At 49.1% G+C, this 23,678-nt stretch overlaps 1 protein-coding gene across 1 annotated transcript in view; it reads left to right on the top strand.

Annotated features, from left to right (window-relative positions):
* The window catches only part of LOC308610204 (forkhead-associated domain-containing protein 1-like), a 124,957-nt gene that overhangs the window by 58,980 nt on the left and 42,299 nt on the right, over positions 1-23,678 (top strand). The window contains 8 exon segments of the mRNA XM_081259436.1: positions 1,873-1,996; positions 5,658-5,788; positions 8,026-8,115; positions 9,142-9,246; positions 12,993-13,100; positions 15,849-15,932; positions 16,963-17,115; positions 17,970-18,165. Coding sequence (XP_081115562.1) covers positions 1,873-1,996; positions 5,658-5,788; positions 8,026-8,115; positions 9,142-9,246; positions 12,993-13,100; positions 15,849-15,932; positions 16,963-17,115; positions 17,970-18,165 — 991 coding nt within the window.

The following is a 23,678-nucleotide window of genomic DNA, read 5'->3' as shown; positions in this document are numbered from 1 at the left end:
GTGTTAGTACTGAGGCCTCACATCTGAAAAATCACAGGGCAAAGGCCCACAGTGCACCTTCAGGTGGGAAAGTCCTGGCCACTCAGAACAAGCAGTCTGGCCACATCAGACCGAGAGGGAGGGGGTTCCAGGCCCAGCTCTCTTTCCTGGCCTCTCGGGTACCTGCTCTGTGGAGGCCGAGGCCTGGCAGCTACTTTCGGGCCCTTACCAACGTTGCCTTTGATGGAGAGCCTTCCACACCCCACGTGTAGACCTAGACCCCTGGAGGGGGGCCCGCCCTTGAGGGGGCTCTGAGCCATGGACTTAGAGGGTGCTCACAGCAGCCATAGATAGAGCCGACCTGTGGTCCTCCCACCCACGATTCCTGTATTTCCTCTTTTTTTTCTTTTTTTTTTTTGTGGTACACATGCCTCTCACTGTTGTGGCCTCTCCCAGTGCAGAGCACAGGCTCCAGACGCACAGGCTCAGTGGCCATGGCCCACAGACACAGCTGCTCCGCCGCATGTGGGATCTTCCCGGACTGGGGCACGAACCCGCGTCACCTGCATCGGAAGGCGGACTCTCAACCACTGCACCACCAGGGAAGCCCCTGTATTTCCTCTTAATAACAACCACACTGGCGTTTAAGTGAGCCTGGCAAGGCTTAGAAATGCACACATAAAGATTACCAACTACCTTCCCCAGAGACGGACGAGGGAAGCTGAAGCTAAAACACCCCGTGAGGGCTTCCCTGGTGGCGCAGTGGTTGAGAGTCCGCATGCTGATGCAGGGGACACAGGTTCGTGCCCCGGTCCGGGAAGATCCCACATGCCGCGGAGCGGCTGGGCCCGTGAGCCATGGCCGCTGAGCCTGCGCGTCCGGAGCCTGTGCTCCGCAATGGGAGAGGCCACAACTGTGAGAGGCCCGCGTACCGCAAAAAAAAAAAACACAAAAATCCCCCGAAACAAAACAAAAAAAACACCCCGTGGGTAGTCAGAGGAGAGGACCGTCACAGCTCATCCCCCTGTGCCGTGTGCCAGGCATGATCTGAGCACTTGTACACATGTTAACTTATTAAAATACTTCTCACAATCCTATCAGGTTGGGACTACCATCACCCCGCGTACAGACTGAACAAAAGGAAACAGAATATGGTGTCCTCCTTGTGTTCACAAAGCCCGTTAACTGGCAGAGACAGGACTTGAAGGCCACAGTCCGGCTCCCGAGTCCATGCCATGCTTTACAGCCTCCAACTTCTCACGCTCATTCCTAGAGCCACCTGGGAAGGAGGAACCAGGCAACTAAAGACTGGGTTTGAATCAGACACCACGTCTGACCAGCCACATGATCCCGAGCAGGGGGCCTCGCCTCTTTGAGTCTCAACCTGGCTCCGTTGCAAAATGGGCACATTAATGGGAACGTCAGCCTTCAGCAACGCTGTGACGAGTATCAGTGTAGCATGTGTGAACGGGCTCTGTAAACTCTGGAGTGTTCTGTGAGGTATAAACTACCCTCTATTCTCATTAGAGGGAATTCATTTCATAACCTGCTCCCGGCTCTTGAACTTTGCTGTGCATCCAGTCAGTGCTGGATGATCTGGAACCAACAGCTGGTCTATTTATGGCTGAAAACCCACAGGTCATAGGAAGACAGCAGCACCGGAGCCCCTGGGTGGCCACAAAGATAAGGTTCGTGTCTCGAGGACCGATGACATGGTGGTCACTGAAGGAACAGGCCCCTCCTGCCCCTTCCACTAGTGACAACTGAAAACCTTGGTTTCCCCAACACCCCGATCCAATGTCAACCCGACTCTTTGCCCAACGTTGGAGAAGTACTGGCGTGTCCTGCAGGCCTGGCTGGCCCCCTCTGACTGTGTGTTGCCTCCTTCCACAGATCAGTGCCCTACAGCAAGGCTACAACCAGGTGCTGTGCCAGACCCTGTCTGAGAGAAAATTAGAAATCACCTCCCTGAAGCACGAGGTTGAGAACTTAAGGAGGGACGCCGCCATCACGTCAGGTGAGGCCCTTCTGCATTCAGGCCCCAGAGCTTCTGCCCTCCCCCTGCAGACATCACCAGTCAACCAGCACACCTGTGCCCTTGACCTGGGTGCAGCCTCAGGGATCACCCGTGTCGGTGCATTAGAGTTCTCCCTCAGTGGAGGTTTCTTGCCACCCAGTTCCGAGGGCAAGGCCAGGTAAATATTTGAGAGAATGGTATCTCTTGGCTACAAGGTCTCCTGAGCACTGGCCCCACCAGGGAGAACACAGGTCGCCTTGTGGCTTGGGTGGTTCCACAAAGCAGCCTGAGTGCAAACTAGAGCGTGGACAAAATGGGGTCACTCCTTTAAGGCACCCATTGTCTCACCCATTTCAGCCGAGTGCACTTGGGCCCAAGGGAAACCATTTTCTAATTTGATCAGAGGTGGTTCCCTGATAAAGGGCTTGGGTTGGGAGAGGGGCAGCCAACACACAGCTGTGACTGAGCTTTGATTCCCTGGATTCCTTCATTGCTTCCACATGTTTCTTGAGCTCCTACTAGGTGTCAGGCCCCGTTCCAGGCTCCGGGGAGGGAGAGCCAAGCAAGACAGTCAGATTCCTGTACTCACAGATTCGGGAGGGGGTGACAGACAATAAAAGTAAACGGATGAATAAACAAGCCCACTTCACAGAGCAATGGTGCTGTGGAGAAAATAAACTGTGTGTCGTGGTGGCCAGCGCTTCAAGGGGGGAGGCCAAGGGGGACCAGCTTAGTGGGTGTGCAACCATGGAACTCAGGTGGGACTTGAACCCGTGGGCTGGGACTCGAACCCAGTCAGAACCCACTATCTTTTAATCGAGATCACGCATGTGGTCTCGGGACTTACTAAAGCTCAGGTTCATTATGTCTCATCGCAGAAAGAATTCAGTGAAAGACAAAGTAAGAAGTCGATTTCTTTAGAGAGAAACACACTCCACAGACAGAGTGTGGGCCATCTCAGAAGGCTAGAGGCCCCCAAATATGGGGCGGTTAGTTTTTATGGGCTGGGTAATTTTATAGGCTAATGAGTGGGAGGATTGGGACAACTCTAATAGTTTGGGGAAGGGGCGGGGATTTCCAGGCATTGGGCCACCACCCACTTTTTTTTTTTTCTTTTTCTGTACGCGGGCCTCTCGCTGTTGTGGCCTCTCCCGTTGCGGAGCACAGGCTCTGGACGCGCAGGCTCAACGGCCATTGCTCACGGGCCCAGCTGTTCCGCAGCATGTGGGATCTTCCCGGACCAGGGCACGAACCCATGTCCCCTGGATCGGCAGGCAGACTCTCAACCACCGCGCCACCAGGGAAGCCCCACCACCCACTTTTTGACCTTTATGGTCAGCCTCGGAAGAGTCCTGGTGCTGGTGCGTGTGTCATTTTGCTCATGTATTACAATAAGCCTGTAATGAGGCTCCAGTTCCCCTGGAAGTCGAATCATACACCCCCTTGGACCTAGCCGATTCTAACCAGTTTATGCTGCATCCTCCACGGCTATGTCCTTCTTTTAGAGAGGACCTGTTTCAGGTGGGCAAGGACAAGCCAAGGGCAAGCGAGGCTGCGTGGAGTGAACAGGGGATTGTGAGGCTGGGCAGGGTCGGGGGGTCTGCGTTTTTATTCCAAGGGTGTTGGGAATCCAGTGGAGTTTTTTAAGCAGAAACTGACATGTCTAGAGACCTGAAGAGGAGGGACCACTCACAGACGAGGGGAGGGAGAGAAGCAGGTGACAGGGAGGAGGCAGTGAGCCTCGGAGGGGCACATCACTCTGAAAGCAGCCAGCGCATAGCAGGAAACATGCCCACAGCTGTAGAAGGCAGGCATAGCATTGAGTCGCACGTGAATCCCCATCTCTGTATGAATCTGTGCTTTTCTTGTGCCTCACTCTGCAACTTAATCACACCCAGCCCCACCCCCTGCTGCCCCCAGGTCTCTGCTTATGCTCCTCCCTCACTTGGGATGTCCTCAGATATTTTCTGAGCACCTCCCCCAGGCTAGGTGCTGTTCTGGGCACCAGGAATGGAAGGATGAACTCGCTGGTCCTCACCTTCCTCCCGTATGTCGCCCAGTGAAACCTCATCCAAGCATCAAGCCTGTCTCAGATCCCACCTTCTCCAATCAGGGAGTCGGACAGACCTGGGTTGGGATAACGCTTGAGATGGGCTGGACCCACTCAAAGTGTGGCAAGCCCCAGAGGGATTTCCAAGTAACTGAACTGTGTCCTGGAGGCAGAGCTCATTTTTAAAATGAAATTCTGGAGCATTTTGTGCTTTATTTCATAGACATTCTTGATTGATACCTACCACTAAAACTAGGCCTGATGTTCTTTCAAGAAAACAACTGTAGGAGATAACCCAATACCACTGCATTTATGCACCCTTCTTCCCACTTTTATTCAAAATGATACTACAATGCAAGAGGGAAGAGATATGGGGATATATGTATATGCATAACTGATTCACTTGGTTATAAAGCAGAAACTAACACACCATTGTAAAGCAATTATACTCCAATAAAGATGTTTAAAAAAATGATGCTACAGTAATGGAGTAGTTATCTATTGCTGCATAACAAGTTACCCCAAAATGTAATGGATAAAACCCCAACCAATATTTATTATCTGCCCCAGTTTCTGTAGTTCAGGAATTTGAGCAGGGGGTGACTTAGTTCTCATGAGTTGCAGTCAAGATGTCAGCTGGGGCATCAGTCATGTCATCTAAAGCCTCTGGGGGAGCCGGAGGATCACCCTTCCGAATGGCTGCTCATGTGGCTATTGGCTGGAGGCCTTAGTCCCTCAGCACACATGCTTCTCTCTAGGGCTGCTTGAGTGTCCTCACGACACAGCAGTTGGCTTCCCCCGGAGTGAGTGATTCGAGAGAGAGCAAAGAGGAGGCCACAGTGTCTTTTATGACACAGCCTGGGAGGAAACATTCCATCATTTCCACAGTATCATATTGGTTACCCATGGCAGCCCTATTCAGGGTGGGAGGGGCTACACAGGGCATGAATTCTAGGTGGTAGGGATCATTGGGGCCATTTTGGAAGCTGGCTGCCGAGAAAAATAATAGGCGCCCTGTAACAAACATAATTTAGCCACTTTGAGTTCTTGGGACATACCGCATCATTTGACCCTTACAATAACTCTGTGTGGGACAGACAGTGGGAGGTGAAATAACTTGTCCAAGACCACCAAGCTAATAAGTGGTAGAGAGGGGTCCAAACTCAGAGGAGTGTGAAAACCACCACCCCATCAATAGCGTCCAGCAGTGCCCTCTGCCACACGCCCGTCTCCTGGCCTCTGGAGAAGAATTCCTGGACCTTCCCTGTGCTGGGCCTTTGTTCCCCAGGCCCATGGTGTGGCCTCTCCTCCCAGCTTTGCCTGGCCTGTGCCCACAAGGGGCCCCCAAAGGCTTCTCCTCTCGCTGGTGCTGACTGCCCCTCATTCTCACTGAAGCCTCAAACCCTGTTCCGTGGACTTCGCTCTCATTCCCATTCCTGCTCTGGGACCCTTGGAAAAAGCCTCCCCAGTTCTAGGAGGGCACCGGTGGTGGGCCAGACTTGGAAGGTCTTGTCCAAACGTTGGCTGACAGCCATGGTGTTGCCAATAATCCTTCCTGCCTCTTTGACCTCCATGAGTCTTTTGTTTTGGTTTGGTTTGGTTCTTTTACAGAGATGGTGTCATCTTTGCAAAGAGACGTGTTAGTAAAGGATGGTCAAGTTCAACAACTACAACAGGAGGTGAATCAACTGAAAAGTGAGAACAAAGAAAAGGATCACCAGCTCAAAGCCCTCAGCTCCAGAGTGAGTGTCGGGTCATCAGCAAATTGTAGCTGCAAAAAGCAGACACAGTGGAGTCACATGACACACGGTGGTGAGATGAGGCCAGTGCCCAAGGACCCAGGGAGGGTAGCTGCTGGGCAGGTGGCCAACTTCTCTGAAGCCTTTCAAAGGACAGTGTGTATGTGGCTCAGAATAAGCAATATATATTTTCAAATCCAGCAAACATTTTCTAACCCCTATTATAAATGAGTTTGTTTAATCCCAGCAACAAACACACCTATGAGCATATACTGCCATTGCAAAGTTTAACATTAAGCAGAATACGATCTCTCTGTGAGCAAGGATGACCACACGGCTGCATCATGGTCCCAGCACCACTGGTTCTCATAATTGTCTTCAAAGCAGAATATCTGAAGATCCAGATGCAAACACGCAGACTCTCATTTCTTCCTTAGACTTTAGTGTGTAGAATGTCTCTATGGAAGATGAACGTGGTAGGCAAGCAAAGAGTTTTTTACATGTAACTGACTATTTGCAACTCTTGCCTTCAATGCTAACTTTAGAATCCTGCCTCTATAGGATAAGATTTCTCAGTATTTGTATGATGTGCCTGTTTCTGTGAATCAAGGTAAAACCTCAAAGCTTTCATCTCAGGTGGCAACTCAGAGATTCCCAGAGGCTACCCGATAGCTAGGTCTGCATGGGGGTGGGGTGAGAACAGATCTTGAGGTTCCAAGGAAAAGGCACAATAAGTAATACCTGGTACGTAGTACCATATCCAGTTTGGAGCTGGTGAAAGGCACTGCATGAGCTTTGGGATCAGACAGACCAGGGTCCCATCCCAGAGCTTTCTTTTATTGTAACTTATTTGGCCTCCATTTCCCCATCTGTGAAATGGGGATGACAAAATCGTTTTCCGAGAAGTGGGAGGCTGGTTTTAGTTGTGCTGTTCTGCCTCTGCCCTGGGTTGGCTGCCTGGCCAAGCCCTCTACATTCGTTTCTCCCAAGCAGAGTGTCTTCCCAGGCATGTGCTATAGCTGTTTTATGTGGGGTGTGTGTGTGTGTGTGTGTGTTGGGGACGGGAAGGGGATGCAGAGGTGGTGCTAAGTAGAAGGAATCTGCAAAGACAGCACCTGCTTGGCTCTTCTACCTCCTGAAATGCATTTGGATGATTTATGTCCCCGTTTCCCCTTCCTCGTTGACCTCGGAATGAGGTCCCTTCTCGTCTAGACTGTGCTGGCCAGTAGAAGAAGGGCTCCTCACCACCAAGGGTTCTGCTCTTGTGAACATTTGATATGCCTTTTTTTTTAATGACATACATCATGTGTGTTAATTTTAGAAAAATAAGTAGATGACATTGAGAAGAAAAAATGAAAAGAGAGGAGAGGAAATGCAACCTTGAGAAATCAGTGTTAATATTTTCATGTATGTTCTTCCAGTCTTATTTCTATATATTGCCTAGAAATCAATCAATCAATCATTTTATAGTGAATTTATACTATGCACATTTTTAAAAATTTTAAATACTTACTATTTTCCCATGCTAATAAATCAACGCTCTTATTATTCGTCTTAAAAGCTACATACTTTCTCCTGGATGTACCCAGTGTTATAAAGTGGTCTGCTGTTCTAAACAAGACTTGGGTTGTTTCCTCTTTTTTTTTTTTTCTTCCACTGTTACTGACAATTCTGTGAAGAGCATCCTTGAAACTACAGATTTACTTATTTCTCCAGTCATTGTCCTTAAGGTACATTCCTAAAGTGGGAATTGCTGGGTCAAAAGAAGGCACATCCATTCTTATGCCGTTAATTCCTGTTGCCGAGCCGCCTTCGGGCAAGACAGCTCCGTTTACCCCTCCACACCAGTCGGCGCAGTTGTGTCTTTGAGACTCAACCTGCACAAAAGCCGTAAGATGGACCCGAGCTCACTGGCTCGGGCCCCTCCACCCTCACCGGTCACAGCGTGAAAACATCCCAATTCCTGCACCCTAAGTACCCAGACTCTGCAAAGCTGGATTTCCCCTGCAGTGAAGTTTGCTAACTTTGAAGAGGAATTTGGATGCTCTATTCCTCAGAACTCATGAGAGGGGTGAACTGGGAACGACTGCAGGATCCCGTGCTCCCATCACACAAATGGTCTTACCTCTCAGAATTCAGAGGTGTGATTGGGTTATACAGCAGGAAACACTCCTGGGCGTGAACACAGGTACTTGGGACCCCCAGCCAAGCCCCTGTGGCCTTGTCCTTTTTCTCCACAGTGCTCAGTGCTGAAAGAAGAGTTACAGAAGGAAGATGCCCAGAAGGAGAAGTGGGAAGCCCAAGAGAAAGAGTTAAAACTCTGCAAAACCGTGCGTTGAACCTCCTGACCCCTAGGTGTCCACTGAAAGCCTAGATTGTGACCTTGAGTGTTTTGGAGGGGTTCCTTGGCTCATTAGCTAGCACAAGCTCTGGGGCTTTCTGGGTGTTTGTCTGTTAATGTAGTCTCCTAATTCTTTGATTTGCTAGCCTCAAAGAGATGGGTGAAAAGACCATGGAAAACACACTCTCCCCAGATTTTCTGGGCAGTTGGCTCAAGGCCCCTCATCAGGATTCCCCTGGGGAAAGGGACGGGAGGTGGCCACCGTATGCTGCTAGAAATTCAACGTGGTCCCTACCCCTGGACTTTGATGCCCAGACTTTCATGATCCACTGTCACAAGTTTTATCACGGCCCTGATCACTGTTATTAACACAACTCTTCTTGAATTATTTTTGCTTAAATACATTCAATTTTACAACAATTCATAAAAACAAAATAAAAAGCAAATGTATCACTGGCCTTGTATGGAAGGTGAACATAAAAATCAATACAGTGAAAAGATGACAACTCAATATAAATGTTCACCCCCTGTACCGGCCCGAACCCTCGTGCACATCACCAGGCATACGTTTTCCATCCGTTGGGAAGGACGGTGCCTGGGACGGGGAAAGGAGACGTGTGTTCTTCTCTCTGTCAGGAGCACACTTCTCTGCCTCAAATGAGATAAAAGAAAAATGTCATTGTTCTTTGCTTCCAAACTGTGCCCATTGTGTCTTCCAAACAGCCCTTATTTAGATTGAACACAAAAATGTGCCCCAAGGAAAGAGACTCTAATGAGTGGATAGGTATCTTATACTGTTTAATCCAGGATCCATGCTGATCTTCAAAAGAAACTCAAATTTTCCCTCACCCAGCCCTTTCTCTGCATCCGTTGAAAGAAAGTCTACTTTGCCTCAAAGATGTGGAATTGTCCCCCAAGGGAAGGAATGAAGCGAATCCCAGACTAGGTTTCTGCCTTAATGAACCGGATGAAATGAGTTCTGAAGTTGACTTCCCTGTTGTTGGAACTCTTTCAGCAAATCCATGACATGGAAAAAGAAATGAGGAAGCTGAGGGTGGAGCTGAAAAGGAGCAGTACCGAGCAGAGCCTGATCTCTATGACGCTGCAGGAAAAGAGCAAGGTATGGCAGGGACAGGTCGGCCTGGGAACCACTCTGGGGCCAGCACTCCACCTGCATCATCTCTGTTCATCCTCACAATGACCCCATGCGGTCTATACTGGTATTAACCCCACTTTACAGTCGGGAAAACTGACACAGAGGTGAAGGAAGTTATCCAAGTTCACTTGCATAAAGTAGTTGTGGCAGAACTTGAATCCAGGTCTGCCTGACTCCAAAGCTCCTGTGAGTAACCACTACCCTAGACTGCCTTCAAATCTTAATTGTGAAATTATCTAAGAAAGAATTGATCCATTAAATCAAGTTTGCCAATGATGTTGTTCCAACTTAAATTCTCATATTGATTTTTTTTTGTCTTTTTGTTCCATCATTGAGAATGTTTTTAAAAATCTCAACATGTTTGTCATTTGTGTGTTTCTTCTTTTAATATGAACGATGTTTGCTTTATATGTTTTGAGGCTCTGTTACTAGGTGCATATAAATTTAGAATCCTAACACTTCCTGTAGAGCAAAACTTTAGATCATCATGAAATGTCCCTTTTCATCTCTAGTAGTGTTTCTCCCTTAACGTCTCCTTTGTCATTTAGCTTCCTCACTGGCTTTCTGTTGGTTAGAGTTTTCATACCATATCTTTTTCATATGTTCTCTGTCAATTTTTGTCTTAAGGTTTAGACATATGCCTTCAAATAGCGTATCATTTTTACAAAATCCAGTTTGACAATCTTTGACTTTTAGTCCATTTATATTATGTAATTACTCGTGTACTGGGGTTTAAATCTACCTTCTTGCTCAATACCAGTTGTACCATCTGTGCTATGTTCCTTTTTCTCTCCTTTCTTGCCTCCTTCTGAGTGGATGGTTTTCTCTTATTCCACTTTCCCCCTCTATTAGCTTGGAAATATTTCACTTTTTTACTATTCTTTTAGTAATAGTAAGACAATAGCATTCATCCTTGACTCACCAAAATCACATATTAATTAAGTTTTTCACTCTTCTACTATTCTCTTAGTAGTCATCCTGAAGACTACAATATGCATTCTTTTTTTTTTTTTTTTTTTTTTTTGCGGTACGTGGGCCTCTCACTGTTGTGGCCTCTCCCGTTGTGGAGCACAGGCTCCGGACGCACAGGCTCAGTGGCCATGGCCCACGGGCCCAGCCGTTCCGTGGCATGTGGGATCCTCCCAGACCGGAACACGAACCCATGTCCCCTGCATCGGCAGGCGGACTCTCAACCACTGCGCCACCAGGGAAGCCCTGCATTCTTAACTTCCCAAGAGGCAATAGTAGTTGATAATTATGCCCTTCTCCTTGACAGTGCAATGAGTTTCAAACACCTTAACTTCACTTACCCCCTCCAGATTTATAAGCCATTGCTGTCATTTTCTAAACTCCTCTTGATAGTTAATACCCCCAAGACATTAGTAGTGTTTTGCTATAGTCAGTATCATATCCACACATTACCCTTACTGTTGCTTGTCTTTTCTGCATCTCTGATCACCCACCTGGGTTCATTTTTCTTGTGTCTGAAGAATACCCTTTAATGTTTTCCCTCATGGTGGCTCTGCTGATGACAAATTCTCAAATGTGCCTGTTTGTCTGTCTGGAGATGTATATTTAACCTCCATTCTTAAAACACATTTGACTGCGTATTGAATTCTACAATGGCAATTCTTTTCTTTCAGCACATTAGATACAGCATTAGATATGTCACTATTGTCTTGTGGCTCCTATTATTTCTATTTAGAAGTCATCTGTAAGCCTAACTGTTGTACCTTTGCATAATCTGTCTTTTTCTCCAGTTGCTTTTAAGATTGTCTTTTCCCTTGATTTCCAGCAGTTTTATTATGGTTTATCTAGGGGTGGATTCAGTTTTATTTACCTCGTTCAGAGTTCGTAGGGTCTTCTTGAATCCCTAGCTTGGTGTTTTGCCTTAGTTCAGGCACTTGGGCTCTGTACCACACAGGCAGTGGGGAGCTCCTAAGGCTTCTGAACAAGTGACTGATGCAATGACATTTGTGGACAGTAATCAGGGTGAAAATGATCGTTACAATTTCTCACGTACTAGGCGTTCCCTTGAACATTTCATCTCTTCATCTTCACAACAGCGCTGTGATCTAGAAATCATCCTCTCCATTTTACAGATGAGAAAGTCAAGGCTACTAGTTACTAGTAAAGTAACTAGCCCAATGGCACAGTCGGTTTTGTCTGACTCCAGGTTCGTCTGACTTCAGTGACGCTGGCGTAGCAAACAGCCACATGCTACTGTTTACAGTGAAATTAATGAAAATTAACTAAAATTTTTAGTTCAGTTCCTCCGTCACACCAGCCCCATTTCGAGTGCTCGATCCCCAGATGTGGCTGGTGGCTGCCGTATTAGACAACACAGCCTCGCTCAGAGTACCTGTACCGCTGGAGAAATTTCTGTTGGACAGAGCTGCCTTACAGCTGGGTAACTCTCAGAGTACCGTTAAGATTGCACTGGAAGAATCTAAACTCGAGGCGAGGAGGCCAGTTGTCACAGTCCAGCTTGCATGTTAGAGGGACTGGAGGACAGGCGTGAGACCACCAAGTGTGAGGGAGGGAGCAGGGCGGCCGCTGAAGGTGACTCTGAGGCTTGGGGACGGGAACGGGGGCTGTTCATGCAGAACACAGATAAGGGCAGAGTCCAAGGCTGGACTTGGCTTTTGCAGCACATGAAAAAGGCTGCTGACATAGAAGTCAGAGCATGTTTAGACCTGGGAGAAAACTAAGGCCCAGAGAGCTTAGATGACTTTTCCAAGGTAACGGAGCTGGGTAGAGGCTCTTCCACTGGACCACACTACTCAGAAGAAAGCTCTTAAGGGCTTTTCTGGGTCTTTTATTACATCCCTGTGATCCCCCTCTTCAGATCCCTAAAAAAACAGCCTGTGAATTTGTTTCAGCACAAAAACTTTCCATTTATTTATGAGAGTTTGCCTCATTTCCTGTTAGTGCCAGGGCCCAGGGCTCAGCAGGTGCATCCAAGAATTAAGCAGCTGCGAGGCCTACACTGGCCAGCCAAGGGTAGCGTGGAGCACGCCCAAGCTTACCGTGCGTTGACTGTTACCCAAGCAAGGGGGGAAAAGTAGGCAAGCTTCTCCACTTTAAATACCTTCCTTGGCAGGCTGCAGTTCTTAATAGACATTGCTTTAGCAAGCCTCCAGAGAGGTTACCACCAGTGAGTGTGCTCAAAGTGGTAACGACAAACAGTTATGATAATAAACCCAATCATAACATTTCCAAGTACCCATCACGAGTTATTAGAACGAGACTGTACGGCGGACATTCCTGTCCACCTTTCCTAGGTTACAACAGTACTTAACACACTCACAGAGCCCTTAAGCACTATTCCAAACATTGAATGCCCACAATAACTCTATGCAGTGATACTAGTATCATCATCCCCATTTGACAGATGAGGACACTGAGTCACGGAGCAGTGAAATAACTTTCCGAGTGTCGTACGGCTTGTTAGGGACCGAGCTGGGATGGGAGTGTGCGGTAGAACATAGTTGAGTCCCGGGTGCAGAGCTCGGCCCTTTCCCGTAGGGGGCAACTCCCTGTGAGTTTGCCTCCACCCTGTGCATGCCTGTGACCCCTGCTGCTGGGCTGCAGCTGTCCCTACCCCTCAGGGACTCCCCCACTGCCATTAGCAGCCCCCCCAGAAGAGTTTCCCCAGAGGGCATGATGATCACATTAGCAGCAAGCCCACGCTTTCATCATCCTTTCAGGTGGAAGAGAAGCTTCGGCAGGATTCCAGAAGGAAATTGCTTCAGCTGCAAGAAATGAGGAACAGAGAAAACCTCATTAAAGCCAATTTGGAAAGGGCAGTAGGTCAGGTAGGCGTGCTGCAGAGCCCCTTCACGGGCCCGTGCTCTCCACGGAATCCCGCACCCAAGCGGCCGGCAGGGATGAATGAGGAGGAAGACGGCCTGGCTTAGTTCACCCGCTTATCTCAGGGGCAGGGCTTTGTGCGGCTTCGGCGTCCCCGTGGATTTCACTAAAGAGGCTTTTCCTTCTGGGAAGCTGCCCACTCCAGTGTTTGCTGCTGCCTGAGACCCTGACCAAGCAGCCAGTCCCAGCTCAAGGCCCACCCCAGGGAACCAGCTGTGCGGTTCCCTCTTGGGAAGGGTTTGAGCTCTTGACCCCGGTGGTGTTTCTAGCACTTTCTCCTTCACATTTTTTGTCCTGACATTTACAGCGATCTTTCTTCCTCTGGGACCCCAAACAGATGCTACAGTCAGTGTCCCCAGGGAAATGCCACATTTCTGTTTGTTGGTTTGTTTGTTTGTTTGTTTTGTTTGGCTGAACCGCGTGGCCTGCAGGATTTTAGTTCCCCAACCAGGGATGGAACCCGTGCCCCCTGCAGTGGCTGCGTGGAATCTTAACCACTGGAGCGCCAGGGAAGTCCTGCCACTTTTCTTAATAAAGTAAAACCCAGAATACCACAGCTTATGCCAGGTGGAGGTGGGCAGGGTGGGGAGAGGGCCATTTCCCAGGACTCTGACCCACGATGGCCCAGTGGCCCTTCCTCTGACACGTGGCACAGACATGAGGGCCAGAACATGCAAACGAGCCTTCACCAAAGGCTAAGGGAGAGCAAAGGAGAACCCAAGACGGGGCACTGGCCCTCCAGAACACAGCCCACCGAGGGCAGCCCATCTTGGACCCCCTCCACGAGGCATCCTCTCCTGGCAGCCACGGCTCCAGGGGGACCAAGAACGTTTTGCATGTATGTGTTTGTGCTTTTCTTTTTCTGGGAGAGTGAGTCCACCTCGTCACTCATTGGATGCTCAGAAGGATCTGTAAACCACCAAAAAAGGTTAAGAACCACAATCCTCAAAGGAGCCCTCCGTCCCACCCAGCCCAGTTCCGAAAGCCCTTGTGTTTGGTAGCATCCAAGCCTGAACCATCAGTGTGACCGGAATTTGTCCCACGCGCTAAACTTCAGAGGCACCCACAAGTTAAAGGACGATGCTGACCCTCAGGTAGGTTTTAAAGCCTCTTCAACCAACTTCCACACCATCACCCCCGGTGTCCTTTCTCCTGCAGGGTGCCGACCCCTTAGCAAGGCAGAGAGCCCGCCAGCCTGGGCTTCCCTCCGTGCACCTGGGCTACCCCTCACCTTGCTGGCACTCTGCACTCACGGCGCACACCCGCCTTGAGGGCATGATCTGCACCACTTGCCGAGCGCCTGGTCATGGCTCTGGTCAGGGGTCATCCAGGAAGACCCTCAAAGACACTGAGATTCCTCCAGGTCTAGACTCGAGAGAGAAAGGACGAACGAGGCTTCTCTGCGCTGCCTGGGCCTTCCTGCTTCACCCCCTTGTCTCCACAGCCCACTCCCGGCCTAAAGTCCTGCCCTTCCCCAGGCCAGTGACCACAGGACTCAGCCCATCGTCCAGCAGGACCTGTCCCTCCCCACCCCCACCCCCCACCAAGCAGTCCTGTAGGGCGCCTCTGGTGATAACGCGGGCCATTGCCCACAGGGCCCTCTCTACATAACCTCTTCCTCAGGCGAGCTAGGACCCTCCCTTGGCCATGAAACCAGCAGACGACCCAGAGTCCCTCCAATCACCCGGCTGGCTTCTGGCAGGATGACTGCAGAGGTGTCCTTAGGAGAGTCACAATTCCTCTACTTGGCTTCCCAGAGCTCCCTGGTGTGCAGCAGACTCCTGTGTCTTAGGACCTGTTGACGTTCTCATTGATTCCGTGGCCCTTGTGGTCCTTCAGGGCTCTGTTTTAGAGCCTTTCATGACCACATTTTGCCAGTGAGCCAAAAACCCAGGCCAAGGGCCATCACGTTGGGAAATTTCCAGAGAATCTTGGGCTTCTTTGCCGTTCAAGTCTCATGAGCCTGGGGCATCTTGAACTCGTCATTCTAGAAGCCCTGATTTAATTTAACTGCATTGTTTCATCATCCATAATATGAAGACACCAGCATCAGGGAGGCACTCAGTAAAAACTGGCTGAACTGAAGGAGAGGACTTTGAACATCTGACTTGACAGGTGTTTCTGTTCTAAGCATTCGATGAACGTTTATTGAGTGCCTGCTGTGTGCCAGGCACTGCACCAGGCTCCGGGGACCTGGAGAGGAATACAGGAGACGTCGTCTTCAGGACACAAGGTCTAAGGCACAAAACGGCAGCAGGCAGCTCCACCTTCTCTCCCCAGGAGCCCTTGCTGATGACACGAGTTACCCGGGCTGGCAGCCTCAATGTTTATCTCACAGCCTGGTGCCAACGTAGCAATTACGGAAGAGCACTCCTGGCCCTGGACTTCCCACTGGATAATTGGCAGCAAGTGGCTCTTCCGAGAGCCCGAGACGTGTGTGTGCTGACCGTGTGCGTCGGCTAGGTTAAGCGGGCACACCTGAAAAGTCATTAAAACCTGCTGTCCCCCTCTCTTGTGTGGGCACTGCCCCTTCCGGTGAGAGGTGAAGGTGTTAATTACCCATAATGACCACTAAAGGCGTGCAGAGCCTTCTCACCGATTTCTCCCAGACCCAGCGATGGAGGTGCCTCCCCTAGCCTTGCAGCTGCAGCTGCGCCACTCACCTCATCCCCTTCCCTTTCTTTGTGCTGCAGCTGGAGCTTTTCAGAGGTCAGGTCCTCAAGGCCACTTGCGGACGCGTGAAACCATTCCAGGACAAACCTGTCTCCAATCAGACGGCTCGTCTCTCTTCCCCACTTTCTCCTTCAGGGACCCGGGGCTCCAGACACTGGGAGCATATGTTCCTGTTTTTTGTTGGTGGCACATATTTTTCACACTGTTGCTACACCATGAAATTTGTTTTGATTTTCTGGGATTTCCTGGCTTTTAAAGTAAAAGCCAGTTAAACTCCCTTGCAGTGTTTCTGTGAAAATCAAATTAAACCACCCAGGACTGTGTCTGGTCGGCAGACCCGCACGGTGAACCTCCGTTAGCCCCGCGAGGAAAGGGGCGGCCTCAGCATGGACGGTGCGTCCTCGCTCGCTCGTTCCTCCTGAAGTGGCAGATGGCAGTGAGGGTGGGCCTCTGGCTGTAACGATGCCTTATTATCCTTCCGTTTATCCTCTCCAATCCTGGGTGTCAGCGCGCGGGTCACAAGATCACACCACGGGCTTCTCTCGGACGACCTCCTTTTTAGGAGCCCACAGCATCAGGCTCAGCGTGATGAATCCCTCCCAGAATGCAGAAGAATCTAGAACACACTTGTGGCCACATGACAGGCCTTTGGCTCTTAAAAAACCATCTCTGATCCTGGGAAACATGCCCCGGTGACAGAGCCAATATCCACCCTCCAGAGCCATCCCCAAAACACGCCAGGACCTCCCTCCTCTGAGCTTAAGCTGAAGCCCTCCAGGTCCCCTCCCCCCAGAGCCACCCTGCATTTTAATTAATTAATTAATTTATTTTTGCTGGGTTGGGTCTTCGTTTCTGTGCGAGGGCTTTCTCCAGTTGCGGCGAGCAGGGGCCACCCTTCATCGCGGTGCGCGGGCCTCACTATCGCGGCCTCTCTTGTTGCGGAGCACAGGCTCCAGACGCGCAGGCTCAGTAGTTGTGGCTCACAGGCCCAGTTGCTCCGCGGCATGTGGGATCTTCCCCGACCAGGGCTTGAACCCGCATCCCCTGCATCGGCAGGCAGACTCCCAACCACCGCGCCACCAGGGAAGCCCCACCCTGCATTTTAAATCTTTTTTTTTTTCTTTTTCTCACCAGTTACTAGAGAAGAGCAGCAGGGTCACAGAGGACAATATCAACGTTTGGCAGAAAAAGCAGACCCTGCAGAAGGAGACCCAGCTCAGCAGCTGCAAAGAGGAGGAAATCACCCAGAACATCAAGAAGCTGAAGACATCCTTAGACCGTTGCCAGGTGCCCCCTTCTCCATTCCTCAAATGTCCCCTGTGTCTCATTTTTGTGCTCCTTGTTCAGGAAATTGTCCAGCTCTGCTTTTAGTCCACCTTTTCTCTTGTTGGAGAAATCTGTTTGAGATCAGAAAACAAAGGACCTCCAGAAATGCCTCCCAGGTGAACTTGGTGTGGCCAAGGAGAAGCTGCCCGACACACTCCAAGTACTGCCTTTGGGAGGCCCCAGACCCCGGGGGAAAAAAAAAACAGCCCCGTGTTATTTCCAGAGAAACCAAAGAAACATTCTGCTCTTTATTTGCAGTTTTCTTTTCTGTCCCAGCAGTGGAAGGCTGCTCTTACCCTTATTGGACCAGAGGGTCTGGCAGAGCCCCCACTCCATGGCTCCCATGCAGGGATCCAGCTTATCACATCAGGCAGCTGCTTCTGCTTTCTCTGGAAATATGCAGCTGCTATCTGGGGAGTCTGGGCAAATGTTGGCTTGTCAGCACTCTTTCAAATCAGGAAACCGCACTTTATGACCAGCTTGTGTGTTGATCTCAGCAGGAATTCTGTAACCAAATTTGCTTCCCCTTTCAGCCAAATCGTCCTTGGCAATTTGGCTTTGGAATTGCCTATACCTAAACAAAGGGTCTCTTTGACCATCCAGAGTCCCAATTAGAGTGCACGTGAAATAAAAGCTGCCTCCTTCCTTCCGCCCCCCAAAAAATGGAAGTAGAACTGGGCCGTCACAGGGCGGCCAACATACGGCCCTGCCTGCTTCACGGGCCCGTCAAGAACACTGCTCTGTGCGGGTCACAGCCATCAGGTGGTATTTCTGGCGATGGTGCCCGGGCTCCTCACGACCTCATCTCTTTCCAGGCATGCATGACAATGTCTTGCTGTAGCAATGACCTGAAGAAGGAGGTCGACCTCCTGCAGCACCTGCAGGTCAGCCCACCTGTCTCAGGGCTCCAGAAGGTGGCGCTGGACATCTTGCGCCTGTCACTGTCCTGGCCTGAGGAAACGGAGCATCTCCTCCACGAGGTGGGGATCCAGTTCTCCAGCTCCGACAAAGGTGATTGAAACTCTTTTCTCACATAGTTACATGACTGAACTATTGCGTTGAATCTGATCACGATGGGACATCTGTTGAGGGAGGCTTCTTAGGTATGTGGCCAAGTGTTCCCTTCTCCAGACTTCACTTTGCTTCACCACTTGAGAAGCAGTGTTCCTGGAAACAAGTACACAAGTGCGACGTGATTACTGGAGAAAAGGGAGACGTGACAGAGTCAACAGGAAAAATCGAAATTATGCTCAATCTTCTCTCTCAGAAGTAACCCTATATATACATAGAGAGAGCAGAGACGGTTTTCAGAGCAGTTTTATGTTCATGGCAAAATTGAGAGGATGATACAGAGATTTCCCAGGTACCCCCTGTCCCCACTCATACACAGCCTCCCCCATGTATCAGCATCAGCACCAGAGAGGTACAGTTGTCAGGACTGATGAACCTACATTGACACATCCTAATCACCCAAAGTCCATGGTTTATATTAGGGTTCACTCTTTTTCATTTTAATTTTATTGGAGTGTAGTTGATTTACAGTGCTGTGTAGGGGTCACTCTTGCTGTTGTACATCCTATGGGTTTGGGCTTGGACAAATGTGTGATGACATGTATCCACCATTATAATATCATACAGAATCGTTTCACTGCCCTGGCCTTTCTCGCCTTCTGAGATGGCCCACGCTCTGTCTGTGGAGTGTGTTTCTCTCTAAATAAGTCCACGTCTTACCTATCACTTTGTCTCTCACTGAATTCTTTCTGCGATGAGACATCAACAACCTGAGCTTCATTAAGTCCTGAGACCAGCAGGTCCACCAATAATGAGGCCCACCCCGGGGAGGACCCAGAGGCCCTGTAAATCACGATGCTCCACCGGGAAGATGGTCCAGTCCTGAAGGTGCCTTGGATCCCAAATCTACTGCCCTAAGCAGAAGCCAGGGAGCATGGTGGGTGATGTGGTTCAGATCAGGCCATCTCTGAGCAGATTGGTGGATTCTGTGCACAAAGCCCTGGTATTAGGTCAACTCGATTTATGAGTTTCACTTCTCAGGTCACTCTGTAACTACACAGTAACAGAAAGGACAGAGAATTCATTAAAAGCCACCTGTGGAGTCCATAGAGGGGAAGTGGGGTGGGTGAAGTTACAGATCAGGGACGTGGTAATAAAGCAAAATGATGATAACCCATAAACCCAAATATCTAGAAACTGATATTCTAGAAATTGAGGAAAGTAAAGCTACAAGTTTAACAAAATAAAAAGAAGCAAAGGAGAAGCCAACTTCAAAGCCAGCCTCTGCAATTCCTCCAGGGCAGCGCACATTTGTCTGATTGAAGCCTGGCCCTGCTGTTCTTCAGTGCCTTCCTATTAGTGCCTTAAGTAATCAACATCTCCAGTAATCCCTCTGCAGTGTTCAGGAATTCAACTCGTCATGGGGAAACCTGTGGTTTGACGACTTATGTTTTTAAGAAACCTTCTTTTCTTTTCAAAACTGGACATTTTTATTTCAAATAAAAGAACCTATCCCCCCCCAAAAAAAGAATAGTTTCACTGCCCTGAAAATCCTCTGTGCTCCCTCCCAGCCCCCGCGCAGCCCCTGGCAACCACAGATCTTTTTACCGTCGCCATAGTTTTTGCCTTTTCCAGGATATCATGTAGTTGGAATCATACAACTTTTCAGATTAGTTTCTTTTATTTAGTAATATGCATTTTCGTTTCCTCCAAGTCTTTTCATGGCTTGATAGCTCTTTTTTTCTTTTTAAGTGCCCAATAATATTCCATTATCCATTCACCTACTGAAGGACATCCTGGTGGCTTCCAAGTTTTGGCAGTTATGAATAAAGCTGCCATAAACGTCCACGTGCAGAGTTTTGTGTGGACATGTTTTCAACTCCTTTGAGTAAATACCAAGGGCGCGGTTGCTGAATTGTGTGGTTAGAGTACATTTAGGTGTTTTTTTAAATTTTAATTTATTTTATTTTATTTATTTTTGGCTGCGTTAGGTCTTCATTGCTGCGCACGGGCTTTCTCTAGTTGCCGCAAGCGGGGGCTACTCTTCCTTGTGGTGCACGGGCTTCTCATTGCAATGGCTTCTCTTGTTGCGTTGCATGGTCTCTAGGTGCGCAGGCTTCAGTAGTTGTGGCACGCGGGCTCAGTAGTTGTGGCTCACAGGCTCTAGAGCACAGGCTCAGTAGTTGTGGCACCCAGGCTTAGTTGCTCTGCGACATGCGGGATCTTCCCAGACCAGGGCTTGAACCTGTGTCCCTTGCATTGGCAGGCAGATTCTTAACCACTAGGCCACCAGGGAAGTCCGTAGAGTACATTTAGTTTTTAAGAAAACCACAAAACTCTTTTCCAAAGTGGCTGTTTTGCGTTCCCGCCAACAATGAATGAGAGTTCCTGTTGCTTCACATCCTCGCTAGCGTTTGGTATCGTCACTACTATCATATTTTGTGTGGAACTTCCAGGGCATTTTCCCATGGAAAGAGCTGTGTGATTCTAGGCAAGTTACTTCCCCTCTCTGTGCCTGTTTCTTTACCTGTAAAATGGGGATAATAGGGAATACTCACCCTGTAGGATTTTTGTGAGGATTAAAATGCATTGATATATGTAAAGTACTTAGAATATTACCTGGCATAAAATAGGCACTACCTATCCACGTGTATTGATTTTTTAACTTTACAAAAGAATAATGTCATATTATACCCAATTTCCTTTAGTTTCATTCCTAACAGTACATCTGGAGCATCCTTCAATGTCAATACACACAGATCTACATCATCGCTGTCACTGATGGCAAGGAACCCCATTCTGAAGGATGTACCATAATTTATTTAGCCAGTCCTCTATCATGGGCATTTAAGTTGCTTCCAGTTTTTCACACTTAATAGATGAGGCTGACATAAATATTATTCACACATACCTGTTCATCTTATCTTTATCATCCTAGATGTGGAAGGATATGAACCACTTTCATTCAACAAAGATTTATCGCAGGCCTCCTAGATACCAGGCACAGTGCAGGATGGAAATATAATGGGGTCAGAAACGGGTAGAATCCAGGTTAAGGGGTATATGGATGTTGGCTGTAAAATTCCTCCCTGTTCGCTGTACATTTGAAATCTTTCATTATAAAATATTGGGGAACTAACAGGCACTCTCCTTGCGCTTGTAGATCTTAGGGTCTCAGGGAGGAATAGGGTGGGGCCTTAACTGAAAAATCACTCACATGTAAAACTTTAATCATGACAGTTGCTTTGAAGAAGTGCAGGGCTCTGACCTGGTCAGGGACAGCAGGGCAACTGCAGGGTGCATAGGAGTTATTTGCCAAAGAGGGGAGGGGAGGGCATTCTGGGTGGAGGGAGCAGCGTGGTGGGATCGCAGGAAGCATGGAGAACTCAAGGGGCTTAAAGAAATGGAGGCGGAGGGCAGGGACTGGTGAAGGAGGTCCACAGGGGCTGTATCATGTTGTGGCCGGGGGCTTGCAGAGCCCTGGTAAGAAGCTCTGCTTTAACCTGAGAGCAGAGAGAAGCCCACGAAAGGTTTTAAGTAAGGAACTGATGGAACAGGCTTGCATTTGGAGACAGTCATCTTGGCCACGAGTGGAAAATGTACAGGAAGGTGGCCAGCACAGAACCCCAGGAGAGCAGTTAGGAGGCTGTCACAAGACACGATGGTGGCCCTCACTGTGGCAATGGAGGGGATGGAGCAAGAGAGAAGATTCCAGGAGCATTTAAGAGATGAATCAACAGGCCTCAGTGATGGAGTTAGATATGGCTAGAAGGGAAGTGATGGAGAGAAAGGGGGCTACAGATCTCCAGGTTTCTGGCTTGTGTTAAAAGTACAGATGTGGTTCCTTCACTAAAATCCAGAGTAAGGAATGCAACAGGAGGACCAGGTTTGAGAGAGAAGATGAGTGTGAGGTGCCTGTAGACATCCAAAGTGAGGTGCCAAGGACGCAGCTGTCACCCTGGATATCCAACCATATCAGTGATGTGGCGCCGGAACCCAGAAGAACATGTGCCACATAGCGGGTGCTTAGTCAGATGGGATGGATGGACGGGTGGATGGATGGATGGTGATTAAAGCCATACGTGTGAATGGTATCACTAGGAAGAAAGTATTGAATGAGAAGGGAGAGCCCAGGGCCACACCTGGGAAACTCCAACATTTATCGTTGATCCTTCTTGCCAAAGCGCTCTCCAGGGAGGCTGCACAACCTTGACATTCTTGCAATAATGAATGAGAATAGAGGAGTGATTTTCAACTCCGGTGATTAAACAACCCCAGCCAGGATATGTCTAAGGCAATCCAGAAGGTGGTGCGAATTTCTTTTAAATGTGTTTAAAAAGAAAGGCAAGGCTTCCCTGGTGGCACAGTGGTTGGGAGTCTGCCTGCTAATGCGGGGGACACGGGTTCGAGCCCTGGTCTGGGAGGATCCCACATGCCGCGGAGCAGCTAGGCCCGTGAGCCACAACTACTGAGCCTGCGCGTCTGGAGCCTGTGCTCCACAACAAGAGACGCTGTGATAGTGAGAGGCCCGCGCACCGCGATGAAGAGTGGCCCCTGCTTGCTGCAACTAGATGAAGCCCTCTCACAGAAACGAAGACCCAAGACAGCCAAAAAAATAAATGAATAAACAAATGTGGGGTTTAAGAAAAAAAAGAGAGGCAAAATCAAGATTAACTTTTCTGTAAGTGCCTGCCCCTCACAGATAGCATAGAGAAGAGGGGCGTTGCATTTCTCCCGGCAACCCAGACCCTCCCCAACCACTGTATTACTGTTGTTGTAATCATGGCAGGGTCTGAGTGTGCGTGAAACCAAGAGAGATGTGGCCCACAGTTCTAGCTGTTCTTCAAAATCAGAACTAAAACAAGGAAAGGTCATGATCTCTATCCTAGTAATAGCGGGGCCAAGCAATGTGTGCACTGTCCCCTCCCCAGGCTTTAAGAGTCACTGAAGCCTCTGTCTCTAAATCTAGTCTTACATTACCGTAAAGAAACATGGGTTGCAAAATTAAGCCATCAGGGGCTTCCCTGGTGGCGCAGTGGTTGAGAGTCCACCTGCTGATGCAGGGGACACGGGTGCGTGCCCCGGTCCGGGAAGATCCCACATGCCGCGGAGCGGCTGGGCCCGTGAGCCATGGCTGCTGAGCCTGCGCGTCCGGAGCCTGTGCTCCGCAACAGGAGAGGCCACAACAGTGAGAGGCCCACGTACCGCTAAAAAAAAAAAAAAAAGAAGCTGGCTCAAAAACTTTTTATGTGTTAGACCACCATGATAAGTGATTCAAGGTACTTCCCATTACTGAGGCCAGCAGGGGATCCCCCAGTCACTCATCACCATACACAAGCAGTCCTAAGAGCCTTGTGTGTTCACAGTTCCTAAGAGGAGGGTAGGAACCATGGTTTGTTTAATTCCTCCTCAGTACTTGTCACTGTGTTAGTTGTTGTACATGTACTGTGTACTTTCATCTTCCAACAGCCCAACGAGCCAGGTACTATTGTCGTCTTTATTTTGCAAGTAAG

Source organism: Mesoplodon bidens (assembly GCF_964165515.1).
Source record: "Mesoplodon bidens genome assembly, contig: HAP1_SCAFFOLD_116, whole genome shotgun sequence".
NCBI lineage: Eukaryota > Metazoa > Chordata > Mammalia > Artiodactyla > Ziphiidae > Mesoplodon > Mesoplodon bidens.
Note: the sequence above shows the minus strand (reverse complement) of the source record. Positions and strands in the feature narration are given on the sequence as shown.